Below are 23,519 nucleotides of genomic sequence, written 5' to 3' on the forward strand. Positions count from 1 at the left end.
AAGTAAGCTTAGTAATTCATTGCTCTCATACCCATGATCTGAGTATAGATTTGAATTAAATGTTATAATATTTTTGATTATGTTTTACAAAGCAATCAGAGATGGGTTTGGTGCCAAGGCAGAAGAAAAAGTGCCTGAACATGGACCTAAATAACATAGTAAGCTAAATGAATTAACAGGGTATTTTGTAGTGCAAAAGAAAACTCACATGGCATGTCCACCATTTTTCCACCATTGTTTTGTTCCTCCTCTCCCCCATTAATTTAATTACAAACCACTTTAATAAGAAAAGCATACTACCCCGAATGGCCCACTACATAAAGGCATAACTTTGCTGATCACAGCTATACCTACGGTTGTATTATAGTTGACCGTAGCACACTCAGGCTAGGAAGGGAATGCATCAGTCTGAAGTACTGCTGCCGGTCATTGTTCACATAACTTTTCTGGAAATATGAAAGTTTGTGTTTGTAAACATTGTCTGATGCCAGAATTAGCTTTGCTTGTGAAGCCTTGTATAGTTGAAAATCCACAGTCTGGTTTTATGTAATGAATTTGGTGTGGTACTAGACAGTCCAACCATTTCCAATTTGGCCTTAATGAAATTTAAAATTTACTGAACTTTCCAAAATGCTGTTAGTGTAACTTTCAATGCCTCAAAGTCAAAAGTGGTTGCAAGATATAAACCTAAAGTAAATTTGCTATCAGTTCTGAGTAAGAGGAAAAAGTAGTTGAACTATCAACTGAGTACCACTACAAGTTGAAAGGTAATTAAATTCCAGTTTTATTTGAAGATGTCGAATGTGCCCATGGGACCCCAGAGCACCTGAGTGGGCAATGACACACTTAATATAGTGTCACGACTTATTGGGGATGGTGCGATGCAATATCAAGACCCACTGCTCCCCAAGCCACGAAAAGTGTGAAAAATTTGATCAAACCACCTCACTGTTTAATTTAGGTTAACAATACAAGCACCAGGTTTGTAATCTTAATAAGTAAATAACAGTTTATTGAACAAACTGACGTTAACCAGTGGCAAAAGAAAAAAATATGAACTGCTACTTTCTAATTTGATAACCTAAACTCTACCCCTTCTTAAATCCCTATACACACACATACAAGATACATAAGACATACAAAAACATGCGTTTTAAGGGTGGGATAAAACAGTTCAATAGCACCAATTCCGAAGTACGGGATTTGATGGGTTGGTTTTGATTGATGTCTTCCAAATTCCTTTTAGTTCTTTGTTGATGACACAGTCTTTAGTTCACAGGTTGAGCACTTGCTTTTCAATGTCTCTAACAGTGATTTTCCCCTTTTCCTCTTGACAGGAGTTTTTCAGAGAGAGAGCAGGTTATAGAGATATGAGGGAAAAAAACCAGATTGCTATTATTGCAGAATTACTGGAATCTTACACAGAAGAAAGAAGTTTTAGGCCTTTTCTCTTTTCAGGCTGTGAGCTTTTTTTTTCAGCTACAGTGTTCTCTCTCAAACCCTGGTCACCTGGTTAGTAGCCAATTAAAATGTTGTTGCCAGGCAATTCCCCTTTAGACTGGATACTTCTTCGGTACCATCCTGTCTTTCATGGCACACTTCATTCCAGGATAGCAACATTGTATATATCCCTCACACTGTTCCAGTGGACAAGTCTTTCAAACTGCAGCCATTGTAATTTTAATCCACAGTCCAACAGAAATAAAAAGATATGTTCTTTACAATAGTCCAATAGAAATTAAAAAAAGTTCTTTACAATAATGCTAAGCATGCCGACAGAAAGTTCTAGGTTCGATTCAGATTTTGATTAATTAGCTGATACAAGCTGGGCAGCAGCCATGCTACGGTTGGTTTCAGCACAAGGTTGAATACAAATCAGCTAAGATTGCTGTACAACTACTTCTGGAAAGTGCACGTAAATTCATGCAATGCATGAGAATAGGTTTGCCTTCTATAGTTCGCATGATCAAATAACATGCAAGCACTGGTGATTTGTTAACAACGGGCATGCCTATAGCACCTTTAAAGTAGGACGCATCCTAAAGCATTAAATGAGAATGTAATCAGACAAAAAACAGCATGGAGCTAAGCAACAGGAAATTAGGGCAGCATGATTAAAAGGTTTGTTAAAGACACAGTTTATCCAGACCCACAAAGGTAGAGAGAGGTGGAGAGGGAATTCCAAAACCAGGGCCCAGATGCTAAAGGCACTGCTGTCGGTGGGGTGAAGGAAGCAGGAGGTACACAAGGGGCCAGAGGAATGTAGAATTCTGAGTTGTAGGGCTGGAAGAGATTACAGACTTAGAGCGGAGTGAGGCCATGGAGGAACTTGAAGATGAGAATGAGAACTTTAAAATCAAGGCATTGGTGGACTGCGAGTCTGTGTCGGCTAGCAAGGATGGTTGTGATGAGTGAACGAGACTAATTGCAAATTACGGGTAGCAGAGTTTAAGATAGGCTCAAGTTAATGGAAGATGGGATACTAGCCAGGAGAGTGTAACAATAATCAAGCCGAGAGCTACTAAAGGCATAAATGAGGGCTTCAGCAGCAATGGACTGAGGGAGGAATAGACGTGGGCAATATTAAAATATTATAATGCAAAATTGATGTCCCCTAGTTCTGAATTCTCATAGGAAACATAAGAGGAAATAGTTACTTTATCAACTCTTAAATCCCTTTGACATTTTAAAAGATCTCAAATACATCAGCTTTCGATCTTAGTCTGGGGAGTACAAACTAAATTTAAGTAACCTATTCTCATAAGCTATTTCTTGAAGCCCTGCTATTCTGCTGAATCTGTGCCTTCCAAATGCCAATATACCTTCCTTGGTGTCCAGTGTCCAAAACTGAATGTAGTACTCCGATAAGGTCTCAGAGGCTCCACACCAGAAACATTACTTCCTCATTTTTTGTATTACAACCTTTTTGACATAAAGACCATCATTTCATTGGCCTTTTTGATTAACTTTTATAACTGTGTGCAACCTTTTGGTGATTTGTAAATATCCCAATGCTCTTTCACACCATCTAGTCTCTCACTACTCAGAAAGCTGAACAAGTGTATCCAATGAGTAGCTGAGCAATACAGTCCTCCTGGATATTCTAGGCTTAACCTCAGTTGTAGTTGTGGTACAGTTGGCCTCCCTGGCTCAGGAAATAAAGGTTTTCTTTCCTCAACACTTTCTGGTGGTTTCTAGTTGAAATCCATTTTGTATGCTCTTAAATTAGAACCATTTAAGGCCTAGCTGTGATACATTCCACTACAAAATACTGTAGTGTGATCATTGTCACCAGGACTGAATGGGTGTTTCAGCAAGTAATGGAAAGTGGACTGAGGCTATGGTACCGCATTCCAAAAAGCCCTCCAGGAAGTGAGGAGTCAAAACTGTTGAATAAAGAAAAAGTTCCCCATACTAGAAATGTTTCATATCTTTGAAAGTTCTCTAATACTTGCCTGTGAGATTGAAGCGTATCCCAGTTTCTTTTTTATTCATTCATGTGACGTGGGAAATAATTGCTGGCCTAGCCTACAATGCCCACATCCTTGAATGAATAGAAAAAAATGTACCTATTGTTGGGAACAAAAATGGTTTACAAATAGCCACAACCCCAGCTGGTAGCATGTGGGAGTCATCGATTTTTAATCACAGTTCAATTTGCCTGATCACAGTAATATTTTAATAGGGTCCACTGACTTAATGGATCTTGAGATCCATAACCTTTTACCCTGTATCTGTGCTGCCGGTACATGAATGATTTCCTCAAAGCGTCGGAAATTAACACTATTCCACCTTGGATATATAGATAGTTTCAATAAATTGAAAATATTTGCACGTCCAAAAATGTATTATCTTGTTTTGACTTGGGCACTTAATTTGGTGACATATGGTGTCTGAACGGGAAGGAAACTTGTAGAGTTAAAATTGAACCAACTTGTCAGCACTTCAAAAAGAAAAGACATCAGAGACCACCAATTGCCAGTATAATAGTGTATAACAGGAAAGCCTCACATTAACTTTAATGTCATAAAAATTATCATAAAATTTAAATAAGAACTCCAGGGATCCACTCCTAAAAATTGACAAGTTAAATGTTTCTTTTAAGGTGCAAAGAAGAGCAAGTGGGCATTTATTTAAGTAATTGCCTGCTTCCTGCAGTTTCCTCTTAATTGTTTCTTCCTTCTGAGCTACTTAATTTGTTTTTTTGTGAATGGAGCTCTGGTAAAATGTACCATCCGATTTGGGTTAAGCACATAGTGGTGTTTTTGTGACTCTCCTGGAAAATGGGCAGTTGATCAGAAACGTGTCCATGAACTTTTCTGAATGTTATATTTGGATTCCCAGAACAGACCTACTCCCTCTGTTTCTGTAACCGTGCCAAAAATCAAGTGCATTATGAAGATTAAGGATGGTGTCCTGTTGTAATTGTGCAATGTTCAAAGCTTAGGGCACTGATTTCATGCTGTGATCTAACTTGATTTGATCAGTTGGGTATGCCAGCACCAGAATGATGCAAGAAGCAGGAGTTAAACTATGTAAATATTGCCTAGAGGGCAAACTACTCCTTACTTACTGATTAGCCTTACACTGTGCTTTGAGGAATAAACAATTTCAATGGGGCTTCTTTTGAAAACCACACTTAAATTTTCTGACGCTTTTAACACCAGCCTTTAAATTTGCTTCCATCTCTATTTGTTGTCCTTCTAAATTTATGTTGAGTACCAAGCTCTGATATGTGATACAGATTGTTATTTGTGTGAAAATGGAGAACCAACTCCAATTTACTTTTCTACAATATATCCAGTTGCAGATTTGCGGACCTCATTTATCAGGGTCTATGTTGGGTAGATTCCTTGCAGGCCTCATTGTTTATATAAAAGCAAAATACTGCGGATGCTGGAAATCTGAAACAAAAACAAAAATAGCTGGAAAAACTCAGGTCTGGCAGCATCTGTGGAGAGGAACACAGTTGACGTTTCGAGTCCATATGATCTTCATCAGAGCTAAGGAAAGAAAGAAATGAGGTGAAATATAAGCTGGTAGAGGGAGGTGGGTAAGGTAGTGCTGGATAGAGGGACAGTGATAGGTGGAGGCAAAGAAGAGATTGCCAAAGATGTCATAGACAAAAGGACAAAGGGGTGTTGATATTATCTAAGGAATGTGCTAATGGGGACATTAAGGGTAGCAAGCAGGACAAGCAGTGGCAGATGGTGGGGGGAAGGGATTGAAATGGGCTAAAAGGTGGAGATAAAACAATAGATCGAAATAAATTTTAAAATGGGTTGGAAAAGAAAAATATATTTTTTTTAAATTATAAATTGTTGGAAAAAGGGAGATCGGAAAGGGGGTGGGGATGGAGGAGAAAGTTCATGATCTGAAGTTGTTGAACTCAATATTAAGTCCGGAAGGCTGTAAAGTGTCTAGTCGGAAGATGAGGTGCTGTTCCTCCAGTTTACGTTGAGCTTCACTGGAGCATTGCAACAGGCCAAGGACGGACATGTGGGCATGAGAGCAGGGTGGTGTGTTGAAATGGCAAGCGACAGAGAGGTCTGGGCCATGCTTGCAGACAGACCGAAGGTGTTCCACAAAGCGGTCACCCAGTCTGCGTTTGGTCTCTCCAATGTAGAGGAGACCGCATTGGGAGCAGCGAATGCAGTAGACTAAATTGAGGGAAACGCAAGTGAAGCGCTACTTCGCTTGAAAGGAGCGTTTGAGCCCTTGGATGGTGAGGAGGGGGGAAGTAAAGGGGCAGGTGTTGCACCTTCTGCGGTTGCATGGGGTGAGGGGTGATGGAGGAGTGGACCAGGGTGTCCCGAAGGGAACGATCCCTGCGGAAAGCCGCCGGGGGGGGGTTTGCGGGGGGACAAAAGATGTGTTTGGTGGTGGCATCATGCTGGAGTTGGCAGAAATGGCAGAGGATGATCCTTTGAATGTGGAGGCCGATGGGGTGATAAGTGAGAACAAGAGGGACCCTATCAGTGCACTGGGAGGGAGAGGAAGGTGTGAGGGCAGATGTGCGAGAGATGGGCCGGACATGGTTGAGGGCCCTGTCAACCACCGTGGGTGGAAAACCTTGGTTAAGGAAGAAGGAAGACATGTCAGAGGAACTGTTTTGGAAAGTGGCATCATCAGAACAGATATGACGGAGGCGAAGGAACTGAGAGAATGGGATGGAAGCGGGGTATGAGGAGCTGTAGTCGCAGTAAGCAAGTTAGAAGATGGGTACCTCCACTGGTGTTAGGAAGTTTCCTAATATCCTGTAAGGTTTCAATAATGAAGGTTTAAAATGTTCATCTACTTGGTGTGAAGATTGCAATTACTTTTTCCCTCATTGAGTTGAAAGTATTAAAATGTTGGGTGCATTTCAACTGAAGGGGTGGTTGCACAATTTAGCACTCCGAGCAGAAGTAGCGCTTGCAGTTAATGTATCTTGGACAATACAGAGTGGTACCAAATAGGTGCCAACTTAAGATCATAAGAAGTAGGAACAGGATTAGACCATTTGGCCCCTCGAGCCTGCTCCATCATTCAATAAGATCATGGCTGATCATCTTGTGTTTTGATTTCCACGTTCCCATCTAACCCCGATAACCTTTGATTCCCTTGCTTCACAAGTACCTATCTACCTCTGCCTTAAAAGTATTCAATGACAGCCTCCATTGCCTGAGACAGAGTGTTCCAGAGTGTTAGGCAGTTTCCCTTACAAACTGTGGAATGAGTCCACCAGTGTCAGCATTAAGTATTCCTATGTCAGGGGTGTATCTTTCTGGGTACCTTATCTAAAAGATATTCTCAAACTGAATCTCTTGTTAGAGTCAGATAATGCTAAATAAACTGTATGGCAACCTCAATTAAGCAACATCAGTAAATAGTCTGTCTCCTCTGCAACAGTCCATTTCAGTCCCAGCCTGAAGAGAGCTCCCTAATGAGCCAGTATGACTTTTTTTTCCATTTTCTATCGCAGTCATTTTGCAACCACCCTGAAAGAATGAGACTGCTCAATATCATTTTGTGTAGGAACTTTCCAGTTGGCGGAGGTGGTAGATTTCCATCCAGTTAGGCTGGACTAGAATTGAATGTGTCGTCGAGGTGAAAGAGTAGTTGCCTAAGTTTGTATTCTACCCCATCCATCTGAAAGGTTACAGATATAACCTTGAGGGTGTAATGTGTCCATCATCCTGTACCAGATGTTGCTATAAGTAGGGTGTGTCATCCTGGTTCATTTAATGTTATCTAGCTCTCAAAAGAATCAATTTGAGAATGCCTCAGTTTAGAAAAAGTACCCAGAAAGGTGAATCGTCTTTGTTTGTCATCGAACTGGAATTTTCTTTTAATTTGTTCTTGAACTGTGGGTGAGCCTGGCAAGATCGTATTTACTGCACATATTTAGTGAACCTGAGAAACTGGTGGTGGACGTTTTCCATGAGCAACTCCAGTTGTGTGATGATGCACCCACAAGAGTGTTGGGTAGGAAATCCTAAGATTCTGCTCCAGCAACAATGAAAGAAAGATCACGTACATCCAAGTGTAGATGGTATCTTTCTTGGATGGTGTCTTTACAGATGATAGTGTTTCCATTATATCGCTGACCTTGGCTGTCTTGGTGTAGAAGTTGCAGGGGAGGGAGGTTCTGTCCAATATCCTTGATGTGTTGCTGCAGCGCACTATGTACTGTAGCCATAGTGCCAATGCCAGTCCAATGGCAAGGGCAGTGATGAAGTGTATGATCTATCCTGATCTGTCTACAGCTTTGAGCTGTACCCGTAAAGCCAAATGGTGAATATTTCATCAAATTCCTGACCTGAGCCTTGTAGATGATGGACTGGCTTTGAGCGGTCAGCAGGTGAGACACTCATTGCAAATTACCTAGCCTTCTACCATACCTTGTATCCACATTGTTAACATGATATGCAGGATGTTAATGGTGGGCGACTCTGTAGTGATGGTTTGGAGATTATCAATCATTATTTTGCAGGAATTTTGAAGTATAATAGAAAAATAGGTAATACACTGATGTTACACCTCCCACAGAGAAGCTTTGTAATCTCAGCTATGTGATTTTATCTTAGTAAGTAGGTTAGCATATGTATATATGTACATGTTCTCACTTCACCCTATTGCCCAAAACACTCACCGCATGCTTTTTGAGAGAAATATTAATTATGTTTTTTTTTTCCTTTTTTTTTCCAGGCTCTTTTTGTCCTTTTCATTTTGGCCTACATTCATATTGCCTTTTCCCGCTCTCCAATCAATTGCTTGGAGCATGTCCGTGAGAAGTGGCCTCGGGATGGGATCCTCCGTGTAGAAATCCAACGCAACTCTAGCCGTGCCCCCATTTTCCTTCAGTTCTACGAATCTGAAAACTTTGCAGGCATGGTAAAGGAGCCAGCAGAAGATGAAGAAGAGCTGACCATAGAAATGTTTGACAACAGTTCTATACAGGTGTGATTATTGTTCTGATTGTAGCATGCCTGACATAAATGCAGAATTGTTCATTTTGATTCGGTTGTGGTGAAAATGTTAATTTGAAGTTTTCATTAAGTTAAGAATATCATTTTAAGCTTGTGTCAGCAACTTTATAATGAGTCAGGAATGAAGTAGAACAAGTGAAAAGAAAGTTTGAATATTAATGGAAAGTGAGGATGAAGAAAAACCCTTTTCACAGTGGCCCTGATCTTGGTCACTTAACACAGGCTGCATGGCACAAATGCTGTTAACTTTGAATTCCAACTGAAAGAGGTTAATTTGGGATGAAGATGGAAACAAAAACACAGAAAAGGATGAATTTTTTTTTGTCAGCTGGAGTGGAGCTCTGATTGATCGATTTCTGTGAGCATTATTCCTGGACAGCTCCCTAAATAAAGCCACCCAAAGCAGGGCTGTTCAACAGCTGACTGAGGAAACTTCTATTTGTATTTCAATTTGTCATTTCTATTTATTTGAATTTTGTGGAGCTGGAGGTTTGGAAAGGCCTGTTTCTAGCATTGTAACCTCATTGATGGATAACACCTAGATTTGTCAGTATCAGCATTTACAGATATATGCAAATAATGACATAGATTTGTATATATTTAAATGCTGTCTTCGAGGTTCCATATTACTGCCTATGAAGACAAAAAAGCTTGGAAGCATCTGAAGCTAGTGTTACTCAAATGATGTGTTGACACATACCCATAAATTTGAACTCAGCTAGCTACGGACAATTGTTAAGTGGAGACAAAGCAGTTCCCATTGGAAGATTAGCAAAAAAATAGAACTGAAGACACTTATTTTTAATAGAACTCTTTAACTTGAAGTGCTGATGGTGGGATGTCCTAGCTCATAATAGCATTTTTGCACCTTCTTTCACTGGACAGCAAGATAAGATGAGGGAACAGAAGTAAGTCCCAGAACTGCAAATGCACCAATGCTGATGGAGATTCTGAAACATGTGGAGTGGTAAATCTACAGGAGTGCACAGATGAAAGGAAGTGAGCCAAAAGTGGCCTATGGGAAACCTAATCTCGGGCTTCTCTTCGGCTTTTTTCAGGACAGACAAAAAAACCTGCAATAAACTAGTTTTTAATATAACTAACACTACACAACTATTGCAGCTGCTTGATTTCTCTTTGCCTGTATTAATTTTGTATAAATGTTACACTTCATGGAAGTTACCATACTGAGGATTGAGATAAGCTAGGCATGGAAATCTTGTACAAATTTCTAACGCAGAAAAAGGAGTTTGTTGTCAGGCATGATATAATTGCTAGATGTATTTCACATATTTATACCATTAAAGCCTGGAGAAAAGATCACCTGAATGCCACTTGTGTAATTTGCTTAACTCATCTTCCCATTCCTGCCACTGTTGCGCAAGCACCATCACCACTATTTCACTCTGGTGTTGTTTATATTAAATTCTCTCCAGACACCATTCAAATTTGGAAGGGCGATCTATAATTGTCCTGCTCCCTGTTTTTCACAGTTGAAGTAAAGGCAATAGGAAAATTCCACATGTGCATTATGGCACGAACTGAGACCTTACTGACGACACTGACTCTGATGCCCTGTATAAATTGGAAAAGTAAAACCCTACTTTTAGCTTGATGTGGTATACAGGTAGGAGCTGACCATCTACTGTGTCAATCACAGAATACCATCAGCAAAAAAAAATGTTAAGTGAAAAGCAGTTAAGATAAGTTGCTTTAATTTATTGAACACAAGTCTATTTTTGAACGTAAAAGTATAATTTCACTTTGGTGCACATCCATATTTAATGCAATTCAAGTTTTAAGATTATTTTATAATGTAAATGCTACATGTAATCTGAGGTTATTTGGAGCAGAAGGGTCTGAATTGTTTTAGTCACCGATTTATCTTCAAGGTAACTTCATAATTTGTCTTACAAGCTGTGACAGAATGTGTTTCATACTCCTACCAATTTAATCAAGGTGTTCAAATAATTAAACCTTCAGTTTGTTCCCAGAACCAAACTGTGTCATTCTCCATATCATTTTTGTGGTGGTCAGCTGCACACAACAGTCTGAATGACTTACTGCAAATTGGAGGTACATGATGTGCTCACACCATACTTCAACAGTTTATGCTGGCCATAATTTCCAACTTCGAGAAGAATAACTTAACCTTGATGTATAGCAGAAGTTATACTTATAAAGAATATGAAATACAAAACTGAAATTACTGACATTCTTTCCCAACTTCATTGACACCTCATTTGTATTAAAAATCACGCATCAGCTGGCTTGCCAATGCCATGGGCAATTCATATGTTGTATGAGAAAATAAGAACATAAGAAATAGGAGCAGGAGTAGGCCAGTCAGCCCTTCGAGCCCCCTCAGCCATTCAGTGAGATCATGACTGATGATCTGCTTAACACCATTTTCCTGCGTACCCCTGTATTCTTGGTGTTTTTGATATGGAGAAATCTATTGCTCAGTATTGAACATACTCAACGACTGAGCCTCTACAGTCTTCTGGCGCAGAGAATTCCAAAGGTTCACCACCCTCCAAGTGAAGAAGTTTCTCCTCATCTCAGTCCTAAATGGCCTACCTATTTCATAATGTATATTATTGTACATGCATATGAGTATGTTTACATGAATACATGCCATTTAGGACTGAGATGAGGAAGAACTTCACTCAGAGGAATTCTCTACCAGAGAAGACTGGGGCCAAGTCACTGAATATATTTGAGAAGGAAATATGTTTCTAGACTTAAGGCGTCATGGGGTATGAGGAGAGAGCAGGAGTATGACGTTGAGATAAAGGATCAGCCATGATCATATCGAATGCTGAAGCAGGCTCAAAGGGCCACGTGATCTACTCTTATTTTTTATGTTTCTATGTATAATTTTCTTATTGAAATCAGAATAGGGAATGGTTTTAGGTATTAATGATTGTCTGGTTGAGTATAATGGGAACTTCATGTATGAAATGATATCTTCTGCAACCTTGCATCCCCTCATACACTTTCAACTCCACTAACATATGCTTTCTCCTTGCCTTCAGTCCTCATTTAATAGTCTGTTTAGTCACTATGTTCCTTTTCTTTGTAACTCCTAACCTTGTTCCTTTTGCTTTGGTACTTAATTCCCTCTCCTTTCCTCACTACTTTTAAAAACACCTTCCAATTCCTTAACTGACCATATCCTGACAGTCTTGATTTCTCCCTTTTCTGCAGCTCAGTCTAATGTCAGTTGTGGGGAAACCCTTGAAATTTATCGTGATCAAATTTAGAAAGGCAGGGAATAATTGAGAACATTCAGGATAAATTTGTTAAAAACAAGTAATATTTAGCAAACTTAATATTTTTTGAAGAAATTGCCATGTAGATATAGGAAGTGTTTTACTTGCAGTGTTTTTAGATTTTTCATAACATTCCAAAGATGTTTCCAATAAAAATTAATGTGCATGATATAAATCAATAAGCAGCAACATGGATGGAAATTTAATTGATGGACAAGAAACAAAGTGTTGCGATTAATGGGGTTTGATCAGTTTGCAGAAGGATTGGAAGTGACAGATCCCAGGTGTCGATGCTCGGAGTCAGTGACAATGAGTCATCAGTTCAAAAGTGTCACTTGAGGAACAAGATTTGGAAAAATTTCTTCACAAGGAGAGTTGTTGAAGTTCTACTGCAGAGTAGTTAAAGCATCTTTTAATGGAAATTGGTTGAATATTTGAAATAGGAAGATACAGACTGATGGGGGTAGAGAGTACAGTGGTGGGATCAGTTTTGGACTGTTCTGTGCAGAACACAGCTTATTGACATATATTTATTAATCCAGCATGTTTGTATCATAGCCCTGGGATCACTTACAGAAGCCCCATCATATCTTTTTATTTGTGGCTCATAGACTTGCTGCATCTGACCACCAGTTAAGACTTGCCTGGCTAGTCTAAATGGCTCCCTTCTAGCTCTTGTTCTGTTCACTGTTTTGTCTTCACTGTTAAATGCTTTGAAATACCTTTCCAACAATTTGAGGAGCACTATATAAATGGAAATTGTCTCCTCTCAGGGATACTGCACCGTCAAGTGTTGGGATGTTGGTCTGCACCTTTGACATAGCACTTTCAATTGTAAACTTGGACACAGACAAAATCAAAAACTGTAGGACCAGCATTTCTCTTTGGAACTGCTGTACACTTGTACAGAGAAGCTTGGACAAGCTTAAACTTCACAGTAAGATTTCTTGCCTGTTTTTCTTATTCCTGAGCAAAAACAGAAGGAGCTGCCTTTAATGCCACAAATAGCCAGGCAAGTCTTGACTGGTGGCCATATGCAGCAAGTCTGTGGGCCACAAATGAAAAGATATGATGGGGCTTCTGCAAGGGACCCCTGGACTGCGATGCAAACATGCTGGATTAATAAATATAATAGCCAATAAGCTGTGTTCAAAAGTTTTGCAAACCAGAACAGTGCTAATTCCTGTGACAATGATATCAGTAAATGCTGAAGCCTTTTGTGTTCCTGAGAAGGTTATTTTTCGTTCAGAAATTATTGAAGATGCCACCCAAAATGTATACTTGTTTCTCTTTCAGATGCTGGCCAACTTGTATTTTCAATCCTTGTGTTTTTCTTTCTTTGTGATGAATTTGTGCCTAACTCTTCTTGCCTTTCTGCTCCTTTTCACAGTTTGAACTCGACATAGAGCCCAAAGTGTTCTTAAAGCCCTCACTTGGAAATAAAGCAGAAGTTGTAACGCAGGTGGTACAGAATGATAGCCAGGGGCTCTCATTCACTGAGGCACCTAGTAAAGGTATGCAGCCTCTGCAGGAAACAGTCTCCGAGTTTGAGATGCTAACAAGAGCAGGTAAAATTTTAGTGATACAAAAGCTCTTTCCCCCTTCTTTCCAACCTGCTTCCAACATCTCTCAAACTCTACACTTGGGTAGGACCTTCATTTGCTCACCTCAGAGATTTATAATTGCTAATCATAATAAAATATTGCTGAAATACCGCCCGACAATTATTTGAGCTGAGAAGAAAATTGTCTCGATTTAGAAGTGCAAAATAACGTTTTATAAGAGGGGTGCTGTGGAAAGTCTTGAGCTTCAAAAATAGCAACTGCAAAACTCATTAATTGCTGGTCACAGCTTTACTGCTTTCACAAGCTCTAACAGTTCCACATTCTGTTTTCAGCATTTGCTTTTGAACATTGACAGACATGTAAAGCAGAGACTGAGGCATAACCCCTCTGCTTTTCAGAGTCAAAAACTGTTTATTGACCTTTTAAATCACAGCCAGTTGTTTAATTACATTTTGTTGTCACTAGTCTTATTTAATGTATCGGTATCAACATACTGCAGGAAACATTACATATAAGCTAAATTTCTAGTATATAATGCTTTTAAACACACAAAATTGTTTCCAACACCACCAGTGGCTGACTGCAAATTCTAGTACTTTACCCTAGTTCATGACAGGCACAACCCAAGCTTGTAGTAGAAAAATGCATAATTGTATTGCTGGGTGTTTTTCACAGATGAAGTGGGCCCAGTCTGAAAATTCCACACTTATGTCCTATTGAAATTCTGGTGACATGATTGATACGCAGTATTGTGCTGTTTTGAGTGTTGCCTTACTTTGTGGTTGAAGTGACTGTAGTAAAACTTTTTATATCTCCCAGTTCCTGGATAATATCGTAATTACTTAATTTTAGCCTAAAAGGGCTGATTGCTAACCACCTCTGTTTATCCACATGTGTGTCACTTGTCTTGGATTTTAAGTAGAGATCGTGACAACCTTTATATGGACAATAAAAATTTTTACTATACTGTGAAGGCTGCTTAAGTGCACATGTTCTGGTAGTTAAAAATGTACACCAAATTAGGTTAACTAGTTAACTGGTTGACTATTAAAGTTAATAGATGCTAATTTGCTGAGTGCATATCAACATGCTGGGTGTTATCATTGACCAGATACTGAACTGGACTAGCCACATAAATTCTACGGCTACAAGAGCAGGGCAGATGCTAGGAATCCTGTGGCGAGTAACTCACCTCCTGACTTCCCAAAGCCTGTCCACCATTTACAAGGTGCAAGTCAGGATTGTGATGTGATACTGTCCACTTGCCTGAATGAGTGCAGCTCCAACAACACTTAAGAAGCTTGACACCATCCAGGACAAAGCAGTCCACTTGATTGGCACCCCTTCCACAAACATTCACCCCTTCCACCACTGACGAACAGTGTGTACCATCTACAAGATGCACTGCAGAAACTCACCAAAGTTCCTTAGGCAGCGCCTTCCAAACCCAAGACTGCTGCAATTTAGAAGGACAAGGGCATACATGGGAGCACCACCACCTGGAAGTTCCCCTCCAAGCCACTCACCATCCTGACTTGGAAATATATTGCTGTTCCTTCACTATCGCTGGGTCATAATCCTGGAAATCCCATCTTAACAGCATTGTGGGTGTACCTACACCATATGGACTACAGCGGTTCAAGAAGGCAGTTCACCACCACCTTCTCAAGGGCAATTAGGAATGGGCAATAAATGCTGGCCCAGCCAGCGACACCCACATCCCATAAATGAATAAAAAAATATTTACAGATCAAAGTGTTCTGAAAATCGTTGTTTTTAAATAAGCTTTGAACTGACAGATGAAACAGTGAAGAAAAGTCAACTTCATTGTTTTATTTTTTTTCTTCAAGTCTGCTTTTTGACAAACAGAACAAATCAACCACTGGGGCTTGACTGAAATAGAGCGGAATCAACTAGTGGAGTTCCTCAGGAGCGGAGCAGAGCAGGCTCAGCCAGAGTCTGAAACAAGGGACAGTCAATCAGTGAGATTTCTTTGAGATAGGTCAGCTAGTGGAGTTTGTCAGAAACAGAACTGGGTCAGCCAGAGAAGTTTCTCAGGAATAGGGTGGGATCATCTAGAAAAGATTCTCTGAGAGAGTGGAGTCAGCCCAGAGCAAAACAGGATCATGCAAATGAACATATAAAGTTCCACGCTAGATACTGTAGCTCTGGACTTTTAAACAAACTTCTCAAGTAAAGAAAGTCATTTGTGAATCAAGACAACCCTTCTGCATTGAGAAAGTATTTTATCTCTTGACCATTGCCCTCAGTTGAAATAACAAATCAAAATGAGCAATTGCTTGGCTTGAACAGATTTATCCCTATGATGGGAAATGTTGAATGGTGGATCATAAGAAAGCAAGTGCTAAATGTAAAGTTAGAGTTTGAAGATGTACCATAAACAATTTGATATGTATATTCTTCAATTTAACATTTTTAAGACAAAGTGTAATAGCCCCTATTCCTCAAGCAGTTTTGAGTATTGTTACAATTTATTGAACTGCTATTTACTGTAACATGGGCTTATCAATACCTTATGTGAGTATCTTGGCAGCAATGAATGTGAGCTGTTTTATATGGTACAGCTAGTTGTTTAGTATGGTATGTTACCGGACAGGTTATCCCAAGTCCTGGCCTAATAAATCCAGTGATGGAGGGATGTTGGTTGAAAGGTATGGTTTTGTGAGTATGATTACATCAGGTTATTGCTTGACCTGCTGGTGGGCCAGGACATACCCACCATTGTATAAAGTCAGGAGGGAATGGCCCTGAGAGTCCTCTAATTTGAGTGCAAACCCCAGGTGCTTGCTTCAAAGGAGCATTATCAAACAAAATTTGACACTGATCCACATCAGGAGCTTGGTTAAAGCAGTAGATTTTAAGGAGCATTGGGAAGAGGGACATGCTAAATGAGATACATTCATAACAAATTGGATGCCAATGTGGCGCTGTGGACCATTAGCAGCAGCAAAATTGTATTCCACCACAATCTGTAGCCTCATGGCCCAGCATATTTCTTCACTTCACCGTTACTATTAAGCTTTGCACCAACCTTGGCACAATGAGGGATGTAGAAGAGCATGTAACACAATGTACCTAAAAATGAGGTGCCAATCTGGTGAAATCACAACTCAGGACTAGATGCATGCTAACCAGTGGAAGCAGCATGTTGTACACAGGGTTGAACTACCAAGGGTCCGCTACCAATGGATTAGATTAAAACTCTGCACTCCTGCCATATCCAATTGTGAATGGCAATGGAATTAAGCAGCTAACAGGAGTTGGAGGCTTCATGAATGTCTCCAATCTCCATGATGGTGGAGCCCAGCATGAGTGCAAAAGACAAAGCTGAAGCATTTACAACCAATTTTAGCCAGAAGTGCAGAGTAACTGATGCATCTTAGCCTCCAACTGAGGTGGACCATCACAGAAGCCAGTCTTCAGCCAATTCTATTCACTCCTATTATATCAAGAAGCAGCTGAATATACTGCATACAGCTAAGGCTCTAGGCCCCAAAACCATACTATTTGTAGTGCTGAAGACTTGTGCTGCAGAACCAGCTGTGCCTCTAATCAAGTTGTCCCAGGCCAGCTACAGTACTGTCATCTTTCAGGCAAGGTGGAAAATTACACTATCCACAAAAAAAGGACAAATTTAATCCAGCCAGTTACTGCCCCATTGGCCTACTCTCAATCATCAGCAAAGTGGAAGTGTTCATTGACAGTGCTTTCATGTGATGCATACTGACCAATAACCTGCTCACTGATGCTAAGCTTGGATTCTGCCAGCACCATCCAACTCCACACCTTATTACAACCTTGTTCCAAACATGAACAAAAGAGCTGACTTCCAGAGGTGTGATCAGAGCCACTTCCTGTGATATTAAGACAGCCTTTGAAGTGAGGCATGAAGGAGACCTAGTAAAATTGAAGTAATTGGAAATCAGGGAAAGACTCCACTGACTGGATTCATACCTAGCACAAAGGAAAATGGCTGTGTTCGTTGGAGGTCAATCCTCTCAGCCATTGGACATCACTGCAGGTGTTCCTCAAAGTAGGTCCCAACCATCTTCAGCTGCTTCACTAATGGCCTTCCCTCCATCAGAAGTGGAGATGTTTGCTGATAATTGTATAGTGCTCAGTTCCATTCATAACCCCTGAGATGCTGAAGCAGTCTATACCTGCATGTAGCAAAACCCAGACAACATTCCAGCTTGGGTTGATAAAGGGACAAGTAACATTTATGCCACACAAGTGCCAGGCAATGACCATCTCCAACAAGAGACATTCTAAACCCCACCCCTTGACATTCAGCAGCTTTAGTCAAATCCTCTACCATCAATATCTTGGGATTCACCATTGACCAGAAACTTAAATGAACCAACCACATAAACACTGGCCACAAGAGCAGATCTAAGGGTGGGTAATCTATGGTGAGTGACTTTCATCCTGACTCCCCAAAGCAAGGAACGTGATAGAATACATTTAGCTTGATCAGTGCTGCTCCAACAACACTCCAAGAAACTCTATACCATCTAGGACAAAACAGCTCACTTTGATTGGCACTTCAAGCACTCACTCCCTCTGCCACTGACGTAACTTGGTTGCCATCTACAAAATGTACAACTGCAACATGCCAGCTTCAGCAACACCTTCCAAAACTCAAGATCTCTGTCACCTTGAAGGACAAGGGAAGCAGGCTCATGGGAACACCATATCTCCAAATTGCCCTTTGATTACTTGGATATATATTTGGAAGTATATTGCCACTGGGTCAAAATCCTGGAACTCCCATTCTAACAACACTGAGGGGATACCCATACCCCATGGACTGCAGTAGTTTCAAGAAGGCTCACCATCACCTTCTTGAGGACAATTAGGGATGGACAATAAATATTGATCTTGCTGCACCCCATGAATGAATAAGCCTGTGTATAGTTTTTGTCTCCTTATTTGAAAAAGGATGCAATTGCATTTGAAGCAGTTCGGAAATGGTTAACTCAGCTCATTCCTGGGATGTAGGACTTATGAAGAAAGTTTGGGCCTATGCCTATTGGAGTTTAAAAGAATGAGAGGTGATCATACTGGAACATATAAGATCCTGAGGGAACTTGATAGAGTGGATACAGGGAGGAAGTTTCTTGTCGGGAAGACTAGGACTAGGAGACACAGTTTAACAATTAGAGATTTCCCTTTTAAGACAGAGATGAGAATTTTTTTCTCTCAGTGGGTTGTTAGTATGTGGAATTCTCTGTCCCAGAAAGCAGTGGAGGCTGGGTCATTGAACTTATTCAAGTCTGAGTTAGATAGATTTTTGATAGACACAGGAGTCAAGGTTCATGGGGGGCAGCCGGGAAAGTGGTGTTGAGACCACAATCTGATCAGTCATGACCTTATGGAATGATGGAGCAGACTCGAAGGGCCAAATGGCCTTCTCCTGTCCCTAAGCCTATGTTCTAAGTCAAAACTCTGAGGTAGAATCTTTTGTAATATTTTCTTATATTCTACCAAAAAAGAAATAGTCTATTCAGGTGAGTGAATGGCTAACAGAAACTCTGTGCACTGAAATGTACTTTAATTTGTTTCTAACCTGAATATTCAATTGAGTTAGTGACAATAGAATTTGGATTGTGAATATGTGCATTTAACCAGGGCATATTTAAGTGGCCTCCCAGTATTAATTTTTGTCATTCGTAATTGCTGATATATAAATTTGAAACAGCCCAAACATCAGTGATAGTGAGGATAGCAGAAGATATTTTTATGTTACCATGTGGATATGCCAGTCATTGATCTGACAAAAGTGCTATAAACTGTGGGGGCAGAGATACAGCTGGTAAAAAAAATGACTGAGAAGGTTACGGATTATTATTAGAGACTGAACAAGATAGAGATATTTTGGACCTTCAGTCGGAAAGATACATAAATTTCCACTTCTCTAGTTCATTACTCACAGCCCTTAAAAATTAACCCATTTATTATGCTAATTCCTATGTGGAGTCCACAACACAAATATTGTTGGATATAATATTGGATCTTCTTTGTACTTGTGAAGCATTTATTGTTATAAATGTATAATTTTCATATTCTGGTTTATTATCAAAAGGTTTATGTGTGTGTATGATCCTGTCTGTGATTTAATTGTATTTGAAGTCAAGTAGACGGCAAGCTTGAAATTATCAAAAGAAGCTAGGTGTAGAAATGTACTTGAAATGCTAATGAGTAAACATGGATGCTGCCTTAGCATGTAAGGTGTGATGGGAATTTGCATTTTTAGATAAAGGATTGTTTGGATTTCAGAGGGATGTTAATATGTTTACAACTAGCCAGATAACCAAGGCCAAGCAGTGTGTTTATTTTTCCCAAAGGTTGCTGATATTGGTTGGCAACATGAAAGTTTTTATATTATGGGAAAGATACTGTTCCAAAGATATATGGAACAATGGGATTTACGTATTAAAGAGAGAGAAACATATACAAAGGAGAATGAAAAGCTATGTTGGAGGCCACGTAAGATCTAGCGGGAATGTGTAACACAGCCTTAAAGAAGCCTCCAGCCATTTTGTGCATAAGTCTATAGTGTCCAGTAATTGAAGTTGGGGAAAGCTATTTGGAATTCCACTGACAAGTGGATACTGTGTTAACTTGCTGGTTTTTTTTTAAATCTAAAATCTATTTTGGACTGTTGCCCTAAAGGGGGTGTATAACTGGGAGTCAGGTTAATTAGGAATTTTAGGAGTTGTTATAGAGTAATTGTAGTCTTATGTGCTTGAAATCTTTTATTTTGTTAATAAACATTTTAATTTAATTTTTAAAATCTCTAAAGGTCTTAGTGGACTCATTACTTCAGAATTAAAGTACACACATCTCAAAATAAATACAAATTACAAAACTGTTGTGATAGCATGACCAAGTTACCCTTGTGGATTGGTCCGCTTGGTACACATCATCTGCCATGGCATAACATTATGCCACAGAGCTATACTGGGATGCAGTTGTAAAATCTGGCATTTCCTTCCTTTGGTAAAACTACTCACTGGCAAGAGGATGAGGAGCATGCCTGCTGCAAGTCAATTTATCTCATGCCCTCTTGCCCAACTTGCAGAATGTTTCTGCAAGACTTGCCTGCACTTTTCATGTGAGTCTCAAAATTAAAAGAGTTAAGATGCACAACATATCCACAAAACTATTACTATTCATTTATTAGAACTGGAGGAGCAAGATTCCTGTTAAGTCCAGTGATGACAGTATCTTGGTGATCTGTCATGAATTTGGTCTTGGCTCCACCGGAGTTTGCAGTGCCAAGAACTGCAACTTAATATTAAGCATACAGAATTCCCACTAAAAGATAAATTATTCTTACCTGGCATCTTAATATTAATGTATCAGTTGGGAGAGAATCACTTTTCTAGTTACTCTGCTTCTGTTCTCTGGTATAAATGAGTTGTGATGAAATCTACTCTGCATAATCCAGTGATTTCATCTGTTAAAGAACTTAGATTGGGAACTACATAAGTACTCCTTTGTTTTCAGGGTTATTCTTAGGAATCATTAATGTAATTGAACAAACGAATTATAGTTAATTTCACGTGCCCTTAATCGTGCTTCACCATTCCTGCAGTGCTCACACTAATACTAAGCTTCTTTTATATGAAGTTTGAATTAATTTGTGCCAGCCAAATCAGTGTTCTTCAGTCAGTCTTGGTTTCTACCCTATTAAGTGTGGCTCACTTATCTTGGCAGCAAGTACACAGACCCATTTTTTGTAATCTACGAATCTGCTGTCAGAATAAGGGAACCAAATTTAGCAGTGTTATCACCTAAGTCTTCAAATTTGCATTAAAACGTTGGATAAAATTAGGAGATTGTGTGGGGAGGAAATGGACATAAGTCAACACAGAAATTTATTTTAAAAGCAGCTCCAGTTTGTGATAATGGCAGCAGTGATTAGCTATGCACCTTTGGGAAGTGGTAATTACTCAGTGGCTTATCAATTGTGCTTCTATATTTTGAACTACTAACCATGCAAGTAGCTTTAGTTGTTGCCCTAGATTATTATCTAATATAAATGTTATGACTTGCCACTTCATAACTGTCTGTTCACTTTTTCCCATATTATAGTTTGGCCACAAGAGGAATACATAGTTGAATATTCACTGGAGTATGGATTTCTACGTCTTTCTCAGAGCACCAGGCAACGTCTAAACATCCCAGTCATGGTAGTCACGCTAGGTAAGAGGTAGAATGTGTACTGAGGTTGAATGTGTACTGTAGAGGTTGGTTATGAATTTTGGCTGTCTGAATGTTGTCAATTCTGCTCCCAAAGCTGCAGCATGTATTGATTGTAGCGACTGCGTACATTTAAACTCCCAGCTTAAAAAAATGTTACTGTACACAGCTTATTCTGTCAGGTGAAGTTAGAGCGAAGGAAATGCACGTAATTAAAGATATTATTAGCAGTGAAAACAAGACAGAAACCAGCAAGGAGATTGGGTTTCTCTTTCCTGTGAGTTCCCCACATTTTTCAGCAATCATTCCCATGTTTAAACATTCATAGTTTCTGTGATTCTAGGTATACTGTTAGGTAGTCAATAGTTTTTGTGCTTTTTAAATACTTGATATGCAAGGGTTTTCAAATTTCAATATTGTAAATTTTGAGTATTACTGCAGTTTTTGAAACTTTGTGTCAGGTTCAAAGTTGCAATGAAGCACCTGCTTCCTCCAGCCATTGTCATGTTCCACTGGCTACAATTTAGGTTTACTATTCCACTGACTTTTTTGCTTCTCTACCATGCATTTTTGAAAGTAAACCTCAATGTGTGTATCATCTGTCCAAATTATTTAGTGTTGCATTTATATTCTTTTCTGGATATGTGGCATATTCAGTCTGTATTGCCATTTGGCATTGCTTTGAGCCTTGGGAATTGCAGGATCCATGTGCTGTTTTGTATCCAGTGATCTCATTTGAAATTGGAGATTCACCAGATTTCTTTTTATACAGTATTGGCAGCTGCTTTTATGTCCTGGTCCGGCTGTCACTTCAATCATTGTTACCTGAGGCCACAGGTGTCTTTCATGGAGGACTTTAAGCCACCAGTCTTGCTATCTTTAATCTCTTGCCACTTACTCTTAAGTGCAGCAGGCCTACTTTTTTTTATAAATTTATTCAGGGGGTGTGGATGTTTGTTGCCGACCCCTAATTGCCCTTTGGAGCAGTTAAGAGTCAACCACGTTGCTGTGGACCTGGAGTTACATATAGGCTAGACCAGGTAAGGACAACAGATTTCCTTCTCTAAAGGACATTAGTGAACCAGATGGGTTTTTATGACAAGTGATAGTTTCATGGTTGCTATTGCTAAGACTAGCTTTCAATTCCATTTTTAAAAAATAAAATGTATTAATTGAATTTAAATTCCAACTGCTGCCACAGCAGGATTTGAGCCCATCTCCAGAGCATTAGCCTGGGCCACTAGATTACTAGCCCAGTGACATTACCACCATAGCACTGTCTCCACCTAGACTCTGAACATCCATGCCCTCCTGGACATTATTGCTGCTCTACTGTCTTGAGATCTACCTCTTTCTTCGATCTAAAACTTGCCTTTTCTGCAGGCACTATTCCTCAGCGTTCTGCCATCCAAGATCCTACCTCAAACCCCAACCAGCTGAAATTAAGCCAAGATATTTTATAAGTTGATTATCAGATAATTTTCATAGCGTTTCTATTATGGCTCTAGCGCAATCTCTCCATGCCTGCTTTGAAATAATGAGCGCCTTTTAACATTTGAAACTTTGGCTCAAACCTTTGGCTCAAGCTGTCCAGCTAGAGGTGTAAAGTTTGAATTCTTCCCAATGTTTCTTGTACTTTGAATTACCTTCTGATCTTGGCAGAGATCAGTGTCCTTTTCATGGGAGTGTAGAGGAAATTTTGATTGTAGATGTACAGTGTAAGATGGGAAGTTAACAGCACACCATTGTGGCATTTGCAAAAGACCTAAAGGCAACATCAAGTTTTGTAATTCTGGAGTTATGACTTTGAAGTATTTATACCTGGGCCAGTCATAATACTTTGGCACAAGGTAGTGGTTTTGGTTGAAGACTAAGAGACTATGAATTTATAAAGACAAAACTTCATATAGCTTTAAAGTCAGGTATGGGATCAAAGTCTGGCAAGTGGAAACAGGTCTGAGCGTGCTTCCAATAACTGA

At 39.6% G+C, this 23,519-nt stretch overlaps 1 protein-coding gene across 5 annotated transcripts in view; it reads left to right on the plus strand.

Moving 5' to 3' along the window:
• Window positions 1–23,519, plus strand: part of tmem259 (transmembrane protein 259) — a 68,087-nt gene that overhangs the window by 14,413 nt on the left and 30,155 nt on the right. For 4 of the 5 annotated variants that reach the window (XM_041204497.1, XM_041204498.1, XM_041204495.1 and 1 more), the window contains exons 2-4: window positions 8,191–8,442; window positions 13,137–13,314; window positions 21,433–21,543. In XM_041204497.1, coding sequence (XP_041060431.1) covers window positions 8,191–8,442; window positions 13,137–13,314; window positions 21,433–21,543 — 541 coding nt within the window. The remainder of the gene's footprint in view (window positions 1–8,190; window positions 8,443–13,136; window positions 13,315–21,432; window positions 21,544–23,519) is intronic. The other variant, XM_041204496.1, reaches the window with a different exon arrangement.

The sequence above is a fragment of the Carcharodon carcharias genome, chromosome 14 (assembly GCF_017639515.1).
Source record: "Carcharodon carcharias isolate sCarCar2 chromosome 14, sCarCar2.pri, whole genome shotgun sequence".
In the NCBI taxonomy this organism is placed as follows: domain Eukaryota; kingdom Metazoa; phylum Chordata; class Chondrichthyes; order Lamniformes; family Lamnidae; genus Carcharodon; species Carcharodon carcharias.